The sequence below is a fragment of the Anabrus simplex genome, chromosome 5 (assembly GCF_040414725.1).
Source record: "Anabrus simplex isolate iqAnaSimp1 chromosome 5, ASM4041472v1, whole genome shotgun sequence".
In the NCBI taxonomy this organism is placed as follows: domain Eukaryota; kingdom Metazoa; phylum Arthropoda; class Insecta; order Orthoptera; family Tettigoniidae; genus Anabrus; species Anabrus simplex.
In genome coordinates, this window is record NC_090269.1 from 264,305,175 (window position 1) to 264,325,461 (window position 20,287).

Sequence of the window (20,287 nt, forward strand, 5' to 3'; positions counted from 1 at the left end):
CATGCCGTCTCTCCACTGACAGCTCGGAACATTCAACTTAGTCGAGCAGCTCGTTTCCTTCCTCCCAAGCCTTCCCAGCTCAAACTTTGCAATATTTTCGTAACGCTACTATTTTGTTGGAAATCACCGAGAACAACTCGAGCTGCTTTTCTTTGGATTTTTCCAGTTCTCGAATCAAGTAATCCTAGTGAAGGTTCCATACTAGTGACGGGCAGTCTGAGACGGGGTCTCAAGATTTCTCGCGAATAGTACAAGCACTGTTCCTTGCGAGAAATTTTGAGAGATCTCGAGAGCGTTGCCTCGCATTGTGTGGTGAGCAGCGTGTCGTAGTCCTACAGATGAACGGAGCTGAATGTTGTTTGTGCCGAGTATGCGAATTGCCAACCACGGGTCTTCTCCATTCCGTAAATACGCGCCAGCAAGCGACTAGGGGGTATATTTCTTTCATTTTTACCGAGGTCTATTTTGACGCTGTATAACATAATTATAAAAGGATACGCATGCAGCGGTAAGTAGGCCTAAACGAATGAGTAGGCTAAGTACAGAAACTGACGGCTACTATAGGGGTACATCGTTATCATTCATATCAGACCCCACATTCAATATCTATTTGACCAGTTGCTTTTGTTTACATACATTGTGGTGACGAAGGAAATACATACTTACAATGTTATAGAGTATTAGTGTCATAATTAGGTACTTTAAGACGATGTCCTAAACGCAACGTGAGTCGTGAACGTGGGATTATTTTGAAGAGATGCCACATAACACAGCCGTCTGTGTTGTTTATTCAAATAAGAAAAATACGTCAGCAAAAATACTTCGCGGATGATCCGGCATTTAAAAACATATTATCCCTGAAGGGGAATCGTCACAGAAAACACCTCCGGCCCGGTCTGGATTACAAGAAGCTACTATGTTGGTAACAATTGCGTGGTATCCAGTCAGGTGTACATCCTATTCACAGTTATTCACAAATTATGCAGGGTTATTCAGCTGAGATGTCCACCTCATATCTTCGTGAACCGTTTGCTTGTACTGGCTTTACGTCGCACCGACACAGATAGGTCTTATGGCGACGATGGGATAGGAAAGGTCTAGGAATTGGAAGGAAGCAGCCGTGGCCTTAGTTAAGGTGCAGCTCCAGCATTTGCCTGGTGTGAAAATGGGAAACCATGGAAAAATGACATTCTTCATTCATTCGTTACTCATTAATTCACTCATTCATTAACCATTCATTGTCGTGAATTCATCCACATGGAATGTTTTCATCATATCTGCTGGAGTTCCGCAGATGCAGGCGGAGAGCATAAAACTCATTGAATCACTTATTCATTCACTCACCATGCAGTCAGTCATGCAGTATAACCCAATCAGGCAAATCATCCATTCAGTTATTCATTCATTCGTAACGTCTGTTCTAAGCTAAGGATAATAGTTTACATCAGTGACACACATGAATTCCTGCACTTATAAGAATCAATAGGGGTAAGATACATGTTTTCCGAGACTAAATAACAATATTAATGTCTAGGACAAAATAAAAATCTTAGAAACTACAATTTAGAGATAGGGTGTAATTAGTGAGTAGGCGTAATTGTAATATTTAAGCTGGTGATATATACATCAATTGTAACAAAATTATTCATGTATCAAATAACTTGGATTGCAATAAATAATTACTCTCTCTCCAGTTCCTGGCGATCCGGAACTAGGAGATGGGAGTATTCTATTATATTCTACTGACATTCTGTTTTCACTTTCGTTAATGGTATTAAGGAGCTCATAGGAGAGCAGACTTTTGACAAAATTTATCGGCACACACGTTTTCATTTGAGAACGTAATTCACGCAAAAATGTAGTTACGTAACTACTGGGACGTCACACAGATCGTAACACAGGAGAATCAATCTTGACATCCTCGCGAGAGTATCGAGATCTGTGACGTCAGTCTCGAGGGGTTCGAGCGAGAGCATTGCCCATCACTATCCCAAACACTGGCACCATTCTCTAGTTCGCGTCTTACTAGAGACTTATGCGCCCTCTCCTTTACATCCTTACTACAACCCCTAAATACCCTCATAACCCTGTGCAGAGATCTGTACCCTTTATTTACAATCATATTTATGGGATTACCCCAATGAAGATCTTTCCTTATATTAACACCTAGGTACTTACAATGATACCCATAATGAAATTTCACCCCATAAATGCAGTAATTAAAACTGAGAGGATTTTACCTATTAGTGAAACTCATAACCTGACTTTTTCCACGTATTGCCTGCTGTCCATCTCACAACATTGTCGAGGTCTTTTTGCAGTTGCTCATAATCTTGAAGATTATACAGAACATCTGCAAAAAGCCTCATCTCTGATTCCAGTTCTTTACTCATATCATTTACATTTATTAGAAACCATAAAATACTGACTTGAGGAATTGCCCTCTTAATTATTACAGGGTCAGATAAGGCTCCACCTGCTCTAATTCTCTGAGTTCTATATTATAGAAATATTGCCATCCATTCAGTCACTCTCTTGTCTAGTCCAATTGAACTCATTTTTGCCTGTAGTCTCCCATGATATATCCTATCAAATACCTTAGATAATTCAATCGCGATACAGTCCATTTGACTTTCTAGATCCAAGATATCTACTATATCTTGTTAGAATTCTACAAGTTGAGCTTCAATGGAATAACCCTTAATAAAAAAAAACTGCTTTCTATCGAACCAGTGATTAATTTCGCAAACATGTATAATAATGAGCGACCTGCGTAAGCAGAAACGTATCAGGAATAAGAAGAAGGTGAAATAAAATCAGAAAGAATACTCTCCCAATGCTTAAATGCAACACATGTCGAACTGACTGGCCTGTAATTTCAGCTTTAGCCTATACACAGGGGCTACTGTAGCAACTCGCCATTCATTTGGTATAGGTCCTTCATGCACACAGTAATCAAATAAGTACTTCAGACATGGTACTACATCCCAACCCACTGTAGGCTATCATTTTTAGTTTAGCAGATGTTAGAGGAACTAGAACACTATTGGGTGACCTATTTATTGTTTTGTATGATAATCTCCGAATGTGCCACCAGAATCCTTTTCCATACCGACATAAAACACAATGGATTTATTTTGTCTGAAAAAGGTAAGGCCATTAGGCCCTCTCTTCCATGTAACCAGAAAATACCATTTTTACATGTGTAGAATTAAAGTAAATAGACTACAATTGAAACGTCTTGCAGCTACTAAACAATACAATATTATAATAAAGAATAATAATAAAAATAAGATATAAATGATGATGATGATGATGATGATGATTGTGATTTGCACAATGTATGACATGACTGTAGTAATCATAAAATGTTAACTTAGGTAATTTCTATTATTCTAAATAATAACCATTTGATTGTATAAAGTTTATAGCTTGAAGAAAGGGTAATCTACAATATTAACATAACTTACGAACATCATTTTTGGTCTTCAACTATTACTTAGTAGACATCGGTGACAAAGTAGCCTGAAACTAGCAGGTGAGAGACCGGTAGTTTATTCTTTTGTCGTATTCCATCGTATGACAGAGTGACAAATAGTCTCTTTTACCTCTACTGGGTTCAGAGACACGATTTTGGGATCCAGAGCCCAACACTCGCTCTGATTCACAGAGGAAGCTTCGATTAACGTTAGTCTCGCTAAAACCAGTATATATTTCAGAGGAAGAAAGTTAACTATACGAGTTATCCTCTGAAATTTCGCTATCATGTGTAATGAGTAACATAAAACCTATTCCCAAAACAAGCAAGCAAAGCAGTCACCTCCGTGCAGGCCATGAAGGCCTTTGGAGGAGTGGAAGGTAAAGGCTTCCCCCATTGTTAACCTCGGCACGTGATGGAGTAGAGTGGTTGGTTCTACGCCCGGCCGCCTTTGCCCCCAGGAATTAACCTGGTACTCATTTCTGGTGTAGGCTGAGTGAAACCTCAAGGCCATATGCACCTCCGGAAGTGGAAATCTCGTTTCTTAAATTTTACGACTTCCTGACGGGGATTCGAACTCACGTCCTTCCGGGCGAACCGAGCACGCCTTTACCGCCTCGGCCAGGCAGCCCCTTATTCCCAAAACAGCAAAACTTATATATCGATGATTTTAAATATGTCCGGTAGTTATATTATTATAAGTAGATATGCAGGCGCACGAAACTTGACCTTACATCCATGAAGATGATAGAGAAAGTGAGAGAGTTGTCAACATATTTAACTGCTTCGGAACAATAATAATGATTTATGATTCTATCCAAGAGCCCAGACATTATGTATTAAATACAATACTAACATATCAGTCAAGTTTTGGAAGGACTTGCAAGTCATTCTTGATGTAATATCGTATGCATACCCAACTTGTATCAAGAGTAAATTTCAAAAGTCAAGAGATGGTATTCTAAAACACCTTATGGTAAAAATTAATAGATCTCACCGTTCCTTCCTTCCGAAGTGCGAGCCGGAAGGTTCGTATATGGAAATTTGCGAGTTCCTCCTCGGAGACAACGGAGACTGTCAAATTACCATACACCTCCACTTTGTCGAACGAAGCTGGCCAATACTGGATGCACATTACCTGCGAATACACAAAAAGGATACAGTTACATTTGGGTTCATTCATTGGTACATAATACAACACAACCCTGGAATTTGAAGACAGCGAAAACAGGGAAAAAGTGGGAATGTAAAGGATGATTCAATCAGGAGAAGAATAGTTCTTGCATCATTCAATGTCCATAAGATCATCAGACCTTTAAAATCGTATTTCAAAAAGGAAATAGATTAATTTCTAAATCACGATGAAAATAATAATAATAATAATAATAATAATAATAATAATAATAATAATAATAATAATAATAATAATAGTGGAGCTTTTAGTACAATAGTAGCTAAGCACAATTTCGTGGAGAACCTAAAAAGAAAACTGGTAGGAAGCGGTCCACAAAACGCAAAATGCAACACAGTGCATTCATGAAGAGATTTTGGCCAACGAACAAGTTCAAACGCGCTCTTTGAATTGGCATAACGAAGAACTACTACTACTACTACTACTACTACTACTACTAATCGAGCGGGGTGTACTATGAATTTGGGAGACGCGGGGGTTCAAACTCCACCGTCAGTTGTCCTGAGAATGATTTTCCATGGTTTCCAATTTTCACTTCCAGGCAAATACCGATACGATCCTATTCATAGGTTACAACCGTTTCCTTCCACCTCCTTACTCAATTTCATTTACCATCATTCATTTCAGCAGCATTAGCTCAATTGAGGTTGGGCCGGGCTGAGTGGCTCAGACGGTTAAGGCGCTGGCCTTCTAACCCCAACTTGGCAGGTTCGATCCTGGCTCAGTCCGGTGGTATTTGAAGGTGCTCAAATACGACAGCCTCGTGTCGGTAGATTTACTGGCACGTAAAAGAACTCCTGCGGGACTAAATTCCGGCACCTCGGCGTCTCCGAAGACCGTAAAAGTAGTTAGTGGGACGTAAAGCAAATAGCATTATTTATTAATTGAGGTTGGAGTCAAGAAGGACATCCAGCCGTAAAAACATGCCACATACACTCATTTCACCTCATCCCCGACCCTGCATCAAGAAATTGAGCTAATGGGGTAAACCTGCAGTACATACAATAATAATTATAGTCATTTCCGGCTTTAGTGGCTCAGACGTTGAAGTGCTGGCTGGCTTTCTAAGCTCCAATTGGTGGGTTTGATACCTGCTCAGTCCGAAAGTATTTCAAAATGTTCAGATGCCTGATACCATATCAGTAGATTTACCGACACTAAACACAACTCCTTTCCGACAACATTCAGGTACCTCGGCGTCCCCGAAAACGGTAAAAGTAGTTGGTGGCTTAAAAACATAACATTATTGATAACTAGCTGATGTGTACCTGTCGTCGACCGGTTAGGTTTTGTAACTGAAATGGCAAGAACTTCATGAATAGCCTGCAGTCTTAAGTAGGAGCTAAGACATTCCGTATAAACCTCGAGAATACCGCTCCTCAGCCAAAGTGAAGCGAATAAAGAGTTTAGCGACTTCTCTCGCGGGCCACCAAACCATGCCCAAGGGAAATGAAATTGCGTATGGCTTTTAATGCCGGGAGAGCCCAGGACGGGTTCGGCTTGCCAGGTGCAGGTCTTTTGATTTGACTCCCGTAGGTGACCTGCGCGTCGTGATGAATGTACGGAATGCAGTTGAGTACGACTGAAGAAGGAATTTGGTTTGGTTGTCTGGTGTTATCTAGTGTCTTTACCAGAGTGGTCTTACAGAGTGATCAAATATTATGGCCTCGAACTATTTTCACTTCGTTTTGTAAACCGTGTTATCGTACGATAGTTAATTGCACTGTTATATCGTTTATAAACACACTCATTTTTTAAAAATCTCGTACTCAGACAATTTCTATACACCATTACAATAGACAGATATAAAAATGTACAGCACCCCTATTGCCCTTTTACCATAGTCATAGGAGTCATTCAGCACAATTATGGCCTCTAGAACAAAAGCATTAAGGCAAAAATATTTATAACAGTTTCACATTGTAAGATGTAAAGCAGATGTGCACAGTTTCGAGATAATATAATGGCGTGTGGTGCCCGGAGAGGCTTGTTGCAGGTTTTTCGAGTTGATGCAGTATGGGCGACCTGCGTGTCTGTGAGGATGAGGCCCTACTTATGATGAATTTTACTGATCAAGGCGGCACACCCACCCAGCCCCGAACCATCGGAGTTAACCAATGAAGGTTAGAATCCCCGACTCCCCCGGAAATTAAACCCTGGTCCCCCCTGGAACAAAGATACATAATTCCCAACTAATTGTTAATTTCTCAAATTCCGAAGGATTTGCAGCCAATTGTGCATGAACTTCTCTACTCCTGCATCATTGTCGAAATGCTGCCCTTCCAACGCCTCTTTAAGCGGTCCAAACAAATGGTAGTAGCAGGGCGATAAATCTAGACTGTGAAAAAGATGTTCTAGGGTTGTCCAATGAATTTGCTCCAGGCTTTTGCACGTTGGCTCATCAGTGTGCTGTTTCATGTTGTGCAGAAGAATGACGTCCCGAAATGGTTGTCAACATTGTTTGCTGCGATAAACAGCTTTGGCTTCAACCAGAAACCGGTAGTAACAGGCAGAACTTATTGGTTTTCGTTGATGAAAAAATCCGCCATCAGATTACATTTGTAGCCCAAAAAAATCACTCGCAGTCATTTTGCTAACTAACAAGATTCTTGGGGGGCTGTACTTTAATATTAAGGTTACGGCCACTTCCTTTCCACTCCTACCTAGCCTTTTCCTATCCCATTGTCGCCAAAGGCCTTATCTGTGTCGGTGAGACGAGAAGGAAATTGTAATTTAAAAAGGAAAAAAAAAGAAAACAAGATTCTTTTGGCCATAACCGGCACAGTTTCGCATTTATTTCGTCACTCCATACTTGCTTGTCTTAATTTAGGTGTGAAGTGGTGGACCCGTATTTTGTCGTAAATGACAATACGGAGTGAACTGAACTGATCTCTGCAACTCCCCTTGTGAGACCCCGGAAACACCAGGATTGGTGATTGGTAGGATCGCCGACCTAATTTAGGTCCTTTGTCCGATGACAATGGGGGAATTTTGCTTGGAGCAAGTGGCTTATTATTATTATTATTATTATTATTATTATTATTATTATTATTATTATTATTATTGTTGTTGTTGTTGTTGTTGTTGTACCGGGAGGTACATCTCTACGCCGCACGTTTAAATCTTGCGCCAATTGGAACTTCTCTACTGGAGAAACACTGAACTTAAAACTGGACCTACTTAAACCTTACCTCAGAAGATGTCACTGTGTGAATTTCGACTTGTTTTTGTTTACTATTTATCAAGAAGTTTGGGCATTCTCTCATAGATGTCACTGTCACTTAATCTACGTCTACCTAAGTGTGTGGATGTAAAGCAGGGGGCGGAAGGCGCCTCTTTCATCAGGCAGCAGGTCTTCAGTAAGGTAATGGCCGTTTAACATCTTTATTTCTTGCTAGCTCAGCAGTTTAACCCGCGGGAAAGGCCCGAAACTTTTGCCATGTAACCTACTTTTCTGTAATGTAAATTTCTCTCGAGCTCCCCTTCTTCTTGGTTTGAGGTGACTACGTTTTGGTAACTGATTTTCTTCTCTTCCCTAATGTTCAAATTTCTTTCTTATACGGGTCGCCTCCATAGTTTAGGAATAGCCCCTCTGTCATCGGCCTAGTGCCTTTTACGTTTTAGAATGAGTATTTAGGAGTGCAAGTACACGCCTCCATTCATTTTGTATTTCGGCCCATTTACTTAACCTGTTCTTTTTCTGCTAGGGCCCAGTAGGTTGGGTACAAGATACCCCCGTTTCATTTTTGGAAGTGTACCTTGATGGCAAGGAATTGTAAGGTCTGCTATTGCCTTGAATAGACCTGGAAAACTGAGAGCGTGTCAGCTCTTTTCATGTGTTGTAATAGTGCCTCAGAGAGGCTTGATATTCTAATTGTGAGCAAGTGCTCCATGTATTAGGGGTTTTCTGCCCTTTTGCAAATTTATGCTCCTCTGTACAGTTTGATCTGGAAGTTCAAAGGTTGTAAACCTGGGGGCTCGTAGCCCAAGTGTGTTAAGGATTTGAAATCTTGGATTTTTCTGGCCTTGTTTTTAAATTGCTATGTTTTTGTTATCTCACTAAGTGAGAATTTTTTAACTTGTTGCTTTTGAAAATGTAACCTTACATTTCAGTTTAAATTCTTTCTCGACAAAGTAGTTAGACCCATTCCCCCCGGCACCTTATTTCACCTCTGCTGATCCACCAACCACGGTAACAAGTGGTAGCAGAGCGTTGTTGAATGGGTTTCAATTAAGCCCCTTTTGACGGCTAAACATTCGATTTGACTTGTAACAATTTTCTCAGTCGCTGGAATTTTCTTTCCTATTTTTTAAATTTGTAAAGTTTCTGTCATCATGTCCGGCCCTCGCGAAGTCCTCCATTCCGGCTACTTGCGGAAGGAGGAATTGATTTATGAATTAGCTATTAGAAATGTTAAATCTGGAGGCACGGTTGCGGCTGATACCACCAAGCTTAAAGAATCCCTTGGATTGCCAATTAGTATCCCAACTTTGGGAAAGAAAGATATTGATGAGGCTCTCTCCACTATCACCGACAATACTACTGAGCTAGCATCTGTAGTTAGTTTTTTTGATGTAAGTGATCCATCTCCAAATCAACTTAAAAGAGTATAGGCTAGATTGTACCATTTTTATAATAGTGTGAGTGATCTATTGTCTCTTAAATTAAACGACGTTCAGGGGAAGGAGGCTAGTGCACTTGTTGAACACCTTTCTAAAATGTCCAGTAAGGTTAGTCAATTGTTAACTGGGGCAGCGGCTCCCAAAACCGACCAGCCCTCTCTGGTAAACATAAATAATGAGGAGGATTCTTCCAAGAATGAAAAAAGTAGAAAATCTGTGGCTACTCAACAGGCGTCTGCCGCATTAGGAAATGAGTCTGATCGTCGTACCTCAATTCCACGATTCGTTTTGAATAATGCAGTCTCTGAACCAGCTTCTCCGCCCCCTAGGCCTTTACCTGTTATATCGCCTGTTTTAGTAGTTCGCCTCACCCTTTGGCCATGTTACTTAGAGGAATTTCTAAGTTTTCGATCAATTCCACTAGCGATGTCATTTCATTTTTACGATTTTTAGTTGAGTTTCAGGATCACGCTCTTGTGTTTTCGCTTTCCCCTTCTCAAATTCTTCAGATTATTTACCCTTACTCCATTGGTGTCCTCTCAAGACAAAATAGTCAGAGCCATTGCTGAACAATCCTCTATAGAAGACTTCCACGCCCATCTGCTAGCTAATTTCAATCCGGCTCGAGCTAGGTCATCACTAATTCAAAAGTATTATTACCGAGTACAGCGACTGGATGAAAATCTTGTCGACTTCATCCAAGACATTAAGTTCTACACTAGGGTGTTTGCTCTTCATTTCCCAGAAGATCAAATTGTGCAGGCTATTGTGGAAGGGATTTCACCACCCTACAGGTCATACTTGTGTTTTGCGTCACGTCCGCAAACTTTTGTTGAGTTAGGAGCTATGGTTGTCTCAGCCGAAGGAGTTAGGTATGTCGACACCTTACGTGTCACGAAGGAGCCCCCTCCGTCTTCGAGTAATTTTCGGCCTCCAACTCGCCGAACTTTCACAACCCGCAAATGTTATGCTTGTGGGTCGGCAGATCATCTCCGGGACAAGTGCCCTTTGATTAAATCCAATGAGACAACGAGCGGAGTAAGGTCATCCCAAGGCTGTTCTAAATGCGGCTCGTTTTCCCATATCGCCAAGAATTGACCGAACGCTAATAGCACACACTCCTGTTCAACTTCTGGTTGCACTTCCACCAACGCAAATAGTCAAAACTGACTAGTGGCGCCGGCTGAGTCAGTGTGCTACCCTTCTTTAGGCTCAGCCACTGTTAAACCCGACGAAAGCTCAGGGAAAAGTCAGGGCTCTTCTAATTTATCATTCGAAGGTCCCAAAGAATGTCTTAGGACTGCGGCGGAGATCCCGCACTTGTACCATTTCTCAAAATTGAATTGAATGATGAACTCGTCACCGCTCTATTACTCCCAGGCAGCGTTTGTTCCATTATTTCGGCTGAATGGTACTCTAAATTAAAATCTGTTTGTAAATTTCCTGATTATTGTTCCTCTTCGGTTCAATGCGTTTCGGCCAACTCTTCTCCAGTATAAATTTTAGGTTTTATCTTCGTCAAAATTAGGATTGCTAAATTTACTTGGAAAGTTAAACTGTTTGTGGCTAAGCATTTGTCTTTCCCCATTATACTGGGGGCGGATTTCATGTCTCATACCGGTCTTGTGCTCGACATTCAGAGCCAATCGTGCACCTTCAAATTTGCTAGTAATTGTAAAATCCCATTGTTAAGATGTAATTCTGTGTCATGTTCATCTGTTTCGCCTACCCAGGATGAGATGTTATTAGACCTTAGACATCTACCTGAGGAGCTGGCTGATAGTATTCGTAATTGTGGCAGTCGTTTCCTGATATGTTCTCCGATACTCTGTGTTACTGACCTTATCGAATACAAGATTGAGATTACGGACTCGATCCCCGTTAGGTTTCCACCTTATAGGTTATCTCCACCTAAAATGAAGGCTCTTAAGGAAATCATAGATCAAATGTTAAAAGATGGTATTATTCGACCCTCTAAGTCGGCGTATTCATCGCCTATTTTCCTAGTTCCGAAACCCCAAGGTGGCTTCAGGCCTGTGATTGATTATAGGGCTTTAAATCGGAAGGTGGTGTTACAATCTGTGCCTCTTCCCGACCTTCACTCTTGTTTCTCATGGTTTCGGAAAGCTGAGTTCTTCACCATCTTAGACCTTAATCAGGCGTATAATCAGATCCCTCTAGCTGAGGAATCCCAATATCTCACAGCTTTTGCCACGGATTGGAACTTGTATGAGTACAACCGCGTGCTTTCGGGCTCCCCACGGGAGCAGCTGTGCTTACCAGACTGCTAGATAGGGTCTTCTCTGACATCAAGTTTGAATATTTATACCGTTATCTCGACGATATCGTCGTATTTTCTGAGACCTTTGAGGAACACCTAGATCATCTGAAAGAGGTCCTTAATCGCCTTCGTAAGGCAGGGTTAACGGTGAAGTTGTCTAAGGTTGCTTTTGATAAGCCTTCCATGTCATTCCTAGGGCATATTGTGTCGCTAGATGGTGTTGCTGTTGATCATTCTAGACCACAGGCCACCGGGCGAGTTGGCCGTGCGCGTAGAGGCGCGCGGCTGTGAGCTTGCATCCGGGAGATAGTAGGTTCGAATTCCACTATAGGCAGCCCTGAAAATGGTTTTCCGTGGTTTCCCATTTTCACACCAGGCAAATGCTGGGGCTGTACCTTAATTAAGGCCACGGCCACTTCCTTCCAACTCCTAGGCCTTTCCTATCCCATCGTCGCCATAAGACCTATCTGTGTCGGCGCGACGTAAAGCCCCTAGCAAAAAAATAAGACCACAGGCCATCCGTGATTTCAAACGTCCTAAGGACATCAAAGGTATTGCCAGATTCATAGGCATGGTGAATTTCTTCAGGAAATTTATCCCTAACTTCGCTAACAGAGCGCGCCCTTACTTCATAGGAAAGGCGTCAAATTTGAACGGGGGCCTTGTCAACAAGCCGCTTTCGAAGACCTGAAATTAGCTCTTTGTAATGCCCCTGTCCTTGCTATGCCTAATTTCTCGAAGACATTCATCGTCCAAACCGATGCGTCGTCGTCGGCGGTGGCTGCAGTGCTTCTTCAAGAGACTGAACTTGGAAGGCGACCCATCGCCTATACATCTAGGACATTATCGGCTCAAGAAGCCAAGTATTCCAGCTATGAACTTGAAGGTTTGGCAGTCTTATTTGCACTAGAGAAGTTCCGCCTCTATCTGGAACACGTCAAGTTCGACTTGGAAACAGATAACCAAGCCTTAAGTTGGGTCTTAGCTAGGCCGCGTCATACTGGTCGCATAGCCCGCTGGGCCATCAGAATTTCTGCCTTCCAGTTTGATGTTAGGCATATGAGAGGATCTGAAAACGTTGTGGCGGACGGACTAAGCCGCATGTTTCCTCACGATGTGGAGACCTCCGATTTGGAAGATAATTCTTCTCTTCCCGAGTCCATACCTCCTGGGGTAAATGCCATTCTAACTGATGCTCCCATGTTGTTTAGAGATATTGAAAAATATCAACGCGAAGATCCGATGCTGGCTCCTATCATGGAAACTCTTTCATCTGGGGAACATGTCGTCCCTTATGTATTGAGGAATGGGGTTTTATGTTGCCCGTCGGGGCATGATAAGAAGATGAATGTTGTGGTACCAGCCGTTCTTGTACCCATGATCTTCAAGTACTACCATGAGACTCCATCATGGGGGGGGGGGCATTTAGGCATCTTCAAAACCCGAGAAAAGATCCGAGAAATGTTCAATTCGAAAGGTATGGACGGTGAAATCCGTGAATTGGTAAAAGCTTGTAAAGCATGTTTGCTTAATAAGCCCACCTTGTCCACTAAGCTAGGGCTATTATCTTCTCATCAAGCGTCGCGCCCCATAGAACGCCTCTACATCGACTACGTGGGACCCTTCCCCCAATCAAAGAGGAATGCCAACAAATTCATTCTCGTGTGTGTAGATGGTTTCACAAGATTTTCCTGGTTATTTCCGACTAAGCTGGCTACCGCTCAGTCCACCAATGCTTGTTTAAATACCATCGTTGCTTCTTTTGGTCCGTGCCAATACTTGGTTTCTGATAATGCTAAAGCCTTTACCTCCAATCTCTTCCGTAAATTCTGTTTTGTTCTGTCTATCTCTCATGTAACTACTTCGACGTATTATCCTCAACCATCTCTGGCTGAGGGGGTCAATCGTAATCTGTGATCGGCGCTCATTGCCTATCATCATGATGATCATTCCAGGTGGGATACATCCCTGCATAGGTTGGCCTTCGCTTTGAATTCGGCGGTTCATGAATCTCATAAGTTCACTCCAGCTTCCTTGATGTTTAAATTTGTACCCAACACGCCGCTCTCTAACCTTTGGTCTCTTAGTGATATTCTACCCGAGACAATAGATCCCGATACTATTAGAGATCTCTGGAAGAAGGCTAAGGCCAATCTTAAAGTTTCTCATCAAAAGGTTGGGGAAAGATATGATCGTGGACGGAGGAACACCAATCTAAAAGTAGGAGATCAAGTCATGGTAAGAAACTTCGTTCCCGCCGGCAAGCTTGCCTCCAGATTTCATGGGCAGTGCATCATTTTAGATTTTCTGACTCCTGTCACATTATTAGTGAGCAATTCAGCAACCGAGAGGATCTTTAGGGTCCATATCTCCCATGTAAAACCTGTATAATTCGTTTGTTGTTTGTTCATAGCCACTAAATTTTGCTGGACCTCTGAAGGTTATATTTTCTCTAAAACTTAAGCCTTCTGCACTTTTGTTGTCTTATCTGATCTGTATACAATGTGCGATCTTTCCCTTCGGTTTTCCTGCTGTCCATTCCTTTGTGGCCATTACCAAGCCACCGCCTCCTGCAAATCCACACTAGTGGCAAATCGACCTCCACGCCGCTGCCCCCTCTGCCTCACCAATAAAGATCGTACCCTCTATTCTCAAGTTTCCAACAACACTTTGCTGTCGCCGGGATATTACTGTTTCAGTGTCCCCGCAGCCGTTCGTCGCCGTGCCTCCACTGAGGTGGGGTACGGGCCCACTCCACTCCTGTGATGTCAACCTGTGTACGGCGCGCCGGAGTCCATCTCCCGGCAAAGGCTTAAGTGCGGCGCACCTATCGCCAATTCATCTGGGGACTGTACATACACTTCTGATCTGCGGCGTCCTTCACGACGACTACCCCTCTCATAATAGCGGGAGAGGTGTTATCTGAGGGTATTTGAGGGATCCGGGCGACCTCGACTGGACATCAGCAGCGGCGGCTGGTCTTGCCGTCAAAATTATCAACATGTATTTTGCATTCTACGGCAACAAGACACTCTAAAGCTGGAGTTTAACTGATTTATACCTATCTACTTAAAAAAAAAGACTTTGAAATTTTTTAATTAATGTTCTTCAAATTTCTTCTTCAAATCAACGTTAAAAGGCTTTGGAAATTCTTCTTCAACTATTAATGTCTCTTCCATGTTCTTCCACAAATCTATTTGCAAGGAATTGGACATTTTCTTCAACTAATGATAATATTTTTTCAAAAATTCTTCTGTGTCACCGCTTAGAAGGACATTTGGAGAGGGGGAGGTCTGTACCGGGAGATACACCTCTGCGCCGCACGTTTAAATCTTGCACCAATTGGAACTTCTCTACTGGAGAAACTCTGAACTTAAAACTGGACCTACTTAAACCTTTCCTCAGAAGATGTCACTGTGTGAATTTCGACTTGTTTTTGTTTACTATTTATCAAGAAGTATGGACATTCTCTCATAAATGTCATTGCCACTTAATCTACGTCTACCTAAGTGTGTGGATGTAAAGCAGGGGGCGAGAGGCGCCTCTTTCATCAGGCAGCAGGTCTTCAGTAAGGTAATGGTCGTTTAACATCTTAATTTCTTGCTAGCTCAGCAGTTTAACCCGCGGGAAAGGTCCGAAACTTTTGCCATGTAACCTACTTTTCTATAATGTAAATTTCTGCCGGCTTATGTAAATATCTTTAATTGTAAATTGGGGATAGAGAGTGCTTTACCCCTCTCGAGCTCCCCTTCTTCTTGGTTTAAGGTGACTAGTTTTTGGTGACTGATTTTCTTCTCTTCCCTAATGTTCAAATTTCTTTCTTATACGGGTGGCCTCCATAGTTTGGGAATAGCCCCCGTGTCATCGGCCTAGTACTTTTTAGGTTTTAGAATGTGTATTTAGTAGTGCAAGTACACGCCTCCATCATTTTGTATTTCGGGCCATCATTTTGTATTTCGGGCCATTTACTTAACCTGTTCTTTTTCTGCTAAGGCCCAATAGGTTGGGTACAAGATACCCCCGTTTCATTTTTGGAAGTGTGCCTTGATGGCAAGGAATTGTAAGGTCTGCTATTGCCTTGAATAGGCGTGGAAAACTGAGAGCGTGTCAGCTCTTTCCATGTGTTGTAAAAGTGCCTCAGGAAGGCTTAATATTCTAATTGTGAGCAAGTGCTCCGTGTATTAGGGGTTTTCTGCCCTTTTGCAAATTCATGCTCCTCTGTAAAGTTTGATCTGGAAGTTCAAAGGTTGTAAAACTAGGGGCTCGTAGCCCAAGTGTGTTAAGGATTTGAAATCTTGGATTTTTCTGGCCTTGTTTTTAAATTGCTATGTTTTTGTTATTTCACTAAGTAAGAATTTGTTAACTTGTTGCTTTTGAAAATATAACCTTATATTTCAGTTTAAATTATTTCTTGACAAAGCAGTTAGAGCCATTCCCCCCGGCACCTTCTTCCACCTCTGCTGATCCACCAACCACGGTAACAATTAATATTATTATTATTATTATTATTATTATTATTATTCAGTAGTTTACGACTAAGTTGTCTTGGGCACTTGTGTTTTTTAGATTGTTATACAGTAAGTTAGGGGTATACGTGCAGATATTTCTTGTAGCAATAGAGATCGATGTGACGAACCACTGATTTTCATGTCTTTCTAAGATTTTGGACATGATATATGTATTTTTATTTTATATTTTAGTACTCTCTCTTCCATAATTTTAATGTATCTTCCTATTAAGCACATGTAATTAAGCCATGTATACAAAGATTTTATATTTTATGATATTCTAATAGAATAAGTTTTAAGTTTGTCAAAAATGTTCTAATAGTTCTTAAGTCATTATTTACGTAAATAACAATTATTCGAGATTCGGATTTGGCTGATGATGCTCTATAAGGGAGCGAAACATGTCCCATATATAACTTTTTAACTAATGAAATTATTTTAAATGTGACAACATTATAATGTATTGAACAGGTGGATTCATAATAAAACTTTATTAGAACCACTATATATCAAATTTTTAGTAATCCTCGAAAGTTTTTTCGTGAGCAAAGTGAGAAGACGTTTTTAGAATGGGTAATATGCCTTGTTCTTGGAATGAATAGGTTTCCTTCAATAACAGGCAAGTTACGCGCTATTCTTGCCAAACTGGTTTCTGTTTCTGTTTAAGAGCAAATGTACTACTGTAGCAGCTGAACGCTACAGATACAATGCCACGAGATGTTGCGTAACATTCTTACCAAACTGGTTTTAGAGCAACTCAACTATGATAACAGCTGAAGGCTGCTATTAGTGTATGCCATGTTACGTAATATTCTCGCCAGACTGGTTTTGTGGTCGTTAGTATTTTGTTTCCGTTTTAGGATTTCAGATACCCCTGGAGATGTATCGAATTGTCGGCATTAATGCTATTTTTTTACTGTTACGTCCTTTAGGGGATTGGGGCATCTGTGATCATCGGATCCATGCTCTGGTAAGTACGGATATAACCTGAAAACCTGTGTCGGTGTGGGGTCTGTACGAGAGTGTGCTATACAGTAATTATTCGAGCGTGAGTTTAGATTGGCGCTCTGGGGCGTAAAATATAGTACGATCCCCGTTTCGCACTGCGTAAAGGTAGGAGAAACAAGACAAAATCATGTTGACGTGTACGTAAACAAAGTGCTTTACGTGAACGAAAGAATGCATGGCATAGGATGTCCAAATGAGTAGTGTCGGAATTGAATTATCGAAGCACATCGAACGTTTTGTTTCAAACGAATAATGGACATGTTATAAAACTAAATATATTACGCGTACCTACATTTCGTGGTTCCTGCCGGGATGAGTTGCTCAGATGCTTGAGGTGCTGGCCTTCTGACTCCAACTTCACAGGCTCGATTCTGGCTCAGTCCGGTGGTATTTGAAGGTGCTCAAATACGATAAACTCGTGTCGGTAGATGTACTGGTACGTAAAAGAACCCCTGCGGGACAAAATTCTGGCACCTCAGCGTCTACGAAAATCGTAAAAATAGTTAGTGGGACGTAAAGAAAAATAAAATTAAAAAGATGATTGGTCCAATTGACCGACCTCTTACTACACCCATCCAGATATTCACTGAGAAACGGTGCTGGAAGTTGCCTTGGTGTACTGCGTGGGGATGTTCCACAGCCCATGAATGACCGTTGTGCATATTATACATTCCTTGTCGTGTGAAAATTGCCTCATCTGTCACGTATACACTCGACAGAAAGTCTGGATTGCGTGCTAGATCAATTAACTAGCAGCAGAAATCCACTCTTGGTTAGTAATAATTACCGAGTCGCAGTTGCTTAAGTGTGGCCATTATCCAGTATTCGGGAGATACTGGGTTAGAAATTCCACTATCGGCAGCCTTTAAGATGGTATTCCGTGTTATCCCATTTTCACTCCAGGAAAATTCTGGTGCTGTACCTTAATTATGGCTACGGCCTCTTCCTTCCAACTCCTATGTCTTTCCTATTCCATCGTCGCCACAAGACCTATCTGTGTCGGTGCGACGTAAAGCCAATAGAAAAAAACATTTTAACATTAACCAACATACCTTAACATCAGGGTGTTAGGCTATACGTGCAGATATTTTGCTAGTCGGTAAAGAAAAATACATATCAGAATGTGTGCTATGTACATTTTCCCTTATCATACTAGTTTTCCCATAACTGAGCCAAGTATTTCAGGACTTAATGTGTTTTGAACGTCCGTAGTAGGATACGCCGGATATGTCATTCTGTCCTCATGTTGTGGAGGTACAGTAACAGAGTATAGGGGTTGTTGAACCTATTTATTTTCGCAAGCCAACTCATATTGTTGTGCTCTTTCCCTAACCGCTTGGCAAGTAGGAGAGGCTGACTCACATGCCAGACCACTTGTTTTACTCGAAAACCGGTCTAGGGTACACTGTGTGAAAAGTACACATAATCCTTACCGAAGTATCCACTCCTGTATTATCTCATGTTGTCGCCGAGTGTTATTTTGTATTCGTTTACGTACAGTATATGACGCTGAATATCGTACCAGCACATACATGTGAATCAAGTGTTGTGCAGTTGTGTGTGATTTATAAGACGTCAGTGACATTACTCAGTGATCAAGGCTCACAAAGATTAAAGGAAACAGTCAATGAGTTAATGAAAATTAAGTGCAACATTTCTGTACTGTTATTGTGACAGTCTACGTAGAATTTCTGTCAATAGACAAAGCGAGTCGTCTATGCTATGTTCATAATACTTTCAGGTCAATGAAAGGACTGAAACAATTGAATGAAATTGTTATTAATGGGATAAATTTCAAAAATCATGGTTGCATCCATGCGTGAATATTGCTCGAAGGATAAAGAGCTACTATGGAAGTGCCGTTGGGTATTTTGTAATAGAAGGCTTATTATTGAACAGTAAGTGCCGATAGGTAAAATGATGACTAATTGACCCGTTTAATTAGAGCTTCCGTAATAATAATAATAATAATAATAATAATAATAATAATAATAATAATAATAATAATAATAATAATAATGTTTTTACGTTCCAATAACTAAGTTTTATGTGCTTCAGAGACACCGAGGTCCAGAAATTTGTACGGCAGGAGATTTTTACATGCAAGTAAATCTATAGTCACCGGGCGAGTTGGCCGTGTGGTTAGCAGCCCGCAGCTGTGATTTTGCATGTGGGAGATAGTGCGTTCGAATCCCACTGTCGGCAACCCTGAAGATGGTTTTCCAATTTCACACCAGGCAAATGCTGGGACTGTACCTTAATTAGGGCCACGGCCGGTTATTTTAATCTTATGTTAGTTTTAATCTTATGACTAGGTAGGTAACCTGCTTGGTCAGATTTGAGCTGCTGGTGTGCCTATTGACGCCTGTCATTTTGTTTAGCGAGTTACGCCGATGTCTTTTACGTCAAGATATTGCTCCTTAACGAAGGTAACCGTGTAGTGTAATTTGATGAATGAAGTCATTTCTGTTTTTCAACGCAATAAATTTCCACGTTCTTTTACGAATAATTTGATGTATAATTTATTGTGAATTCTTTACATTTATGCCTCTAAAAGTTAATTTTTAAGTAAGTATTGCACAGCTATTGCTCTGAAAGAGCCACACCCTATTTCACTTCAATACTTTCTTACTCATTATATTCACAATTTTTTTTCTCAAGGAAATTTGTGATATGCTTGGTAAAGTTTAGGTTCATACGTTGTCTATTCTGTCACCGGTTTTGTTCTTTCTTTTGTTTCCATGCAGGTTCAGTGTGTTGATACTATTGTTTGATTATCTTCCCGGCAGTGTTTTTCTTGAAAACATGGGTAGAAGAAAATGTACAAGAAACGTAAATTATTTGGAAATAGAGATTCTGTAAATATTATCAAAACAGTGGACAGTGATTCTTTGTCACAGTCATATGTTAGTATTGATTCCAACCCAACTTCTCCATGTGGTATTCCTGGAAAAGTTCACAGCCATCAAGTGCATTCAAAAGAAAACTTTCTGCAGACGAATTTCATGATATGGATGGTAATGAGTATGCATCAGATGTTAATGCTGGCAATGTAATTATAGACTTAAAATACTATCAGATTTAATACGGACAAATACTTTATGTAAGGTTTGTAAAATGAGTGATAGTTTATCAGTTGTGAAGGATGTTTGTCTAAGGAAAGGTTTGTCATCCAAGTTAATTTTAAAATGTGTTGA

General features: G+C 41.0%; 1 protein-coding gene across 1 annotated transcript in view; it reads right to left on the reverse strand.

Annotated features, from left to right (window-relative positions):
- Ptp36E (protein tyrosine phosphatase 36E) overlaps nt 1-20,287 on the reverse strand; it is an 862,119-nt gene that overhangs the window by 139,920 nt on the left and 701,912 nt on the right. Inside the window, exon 6 of the mRNA XM_067147378.2 lies at nt 4,476-4,616. Within this exon, the coding sequence (XP_067003479.1) occupies nt 4,476-4,616 (141 nt within the window). The remainder of the gene's footprint in view (nt 1-4,475; nt 4,617-20,287) is intronic.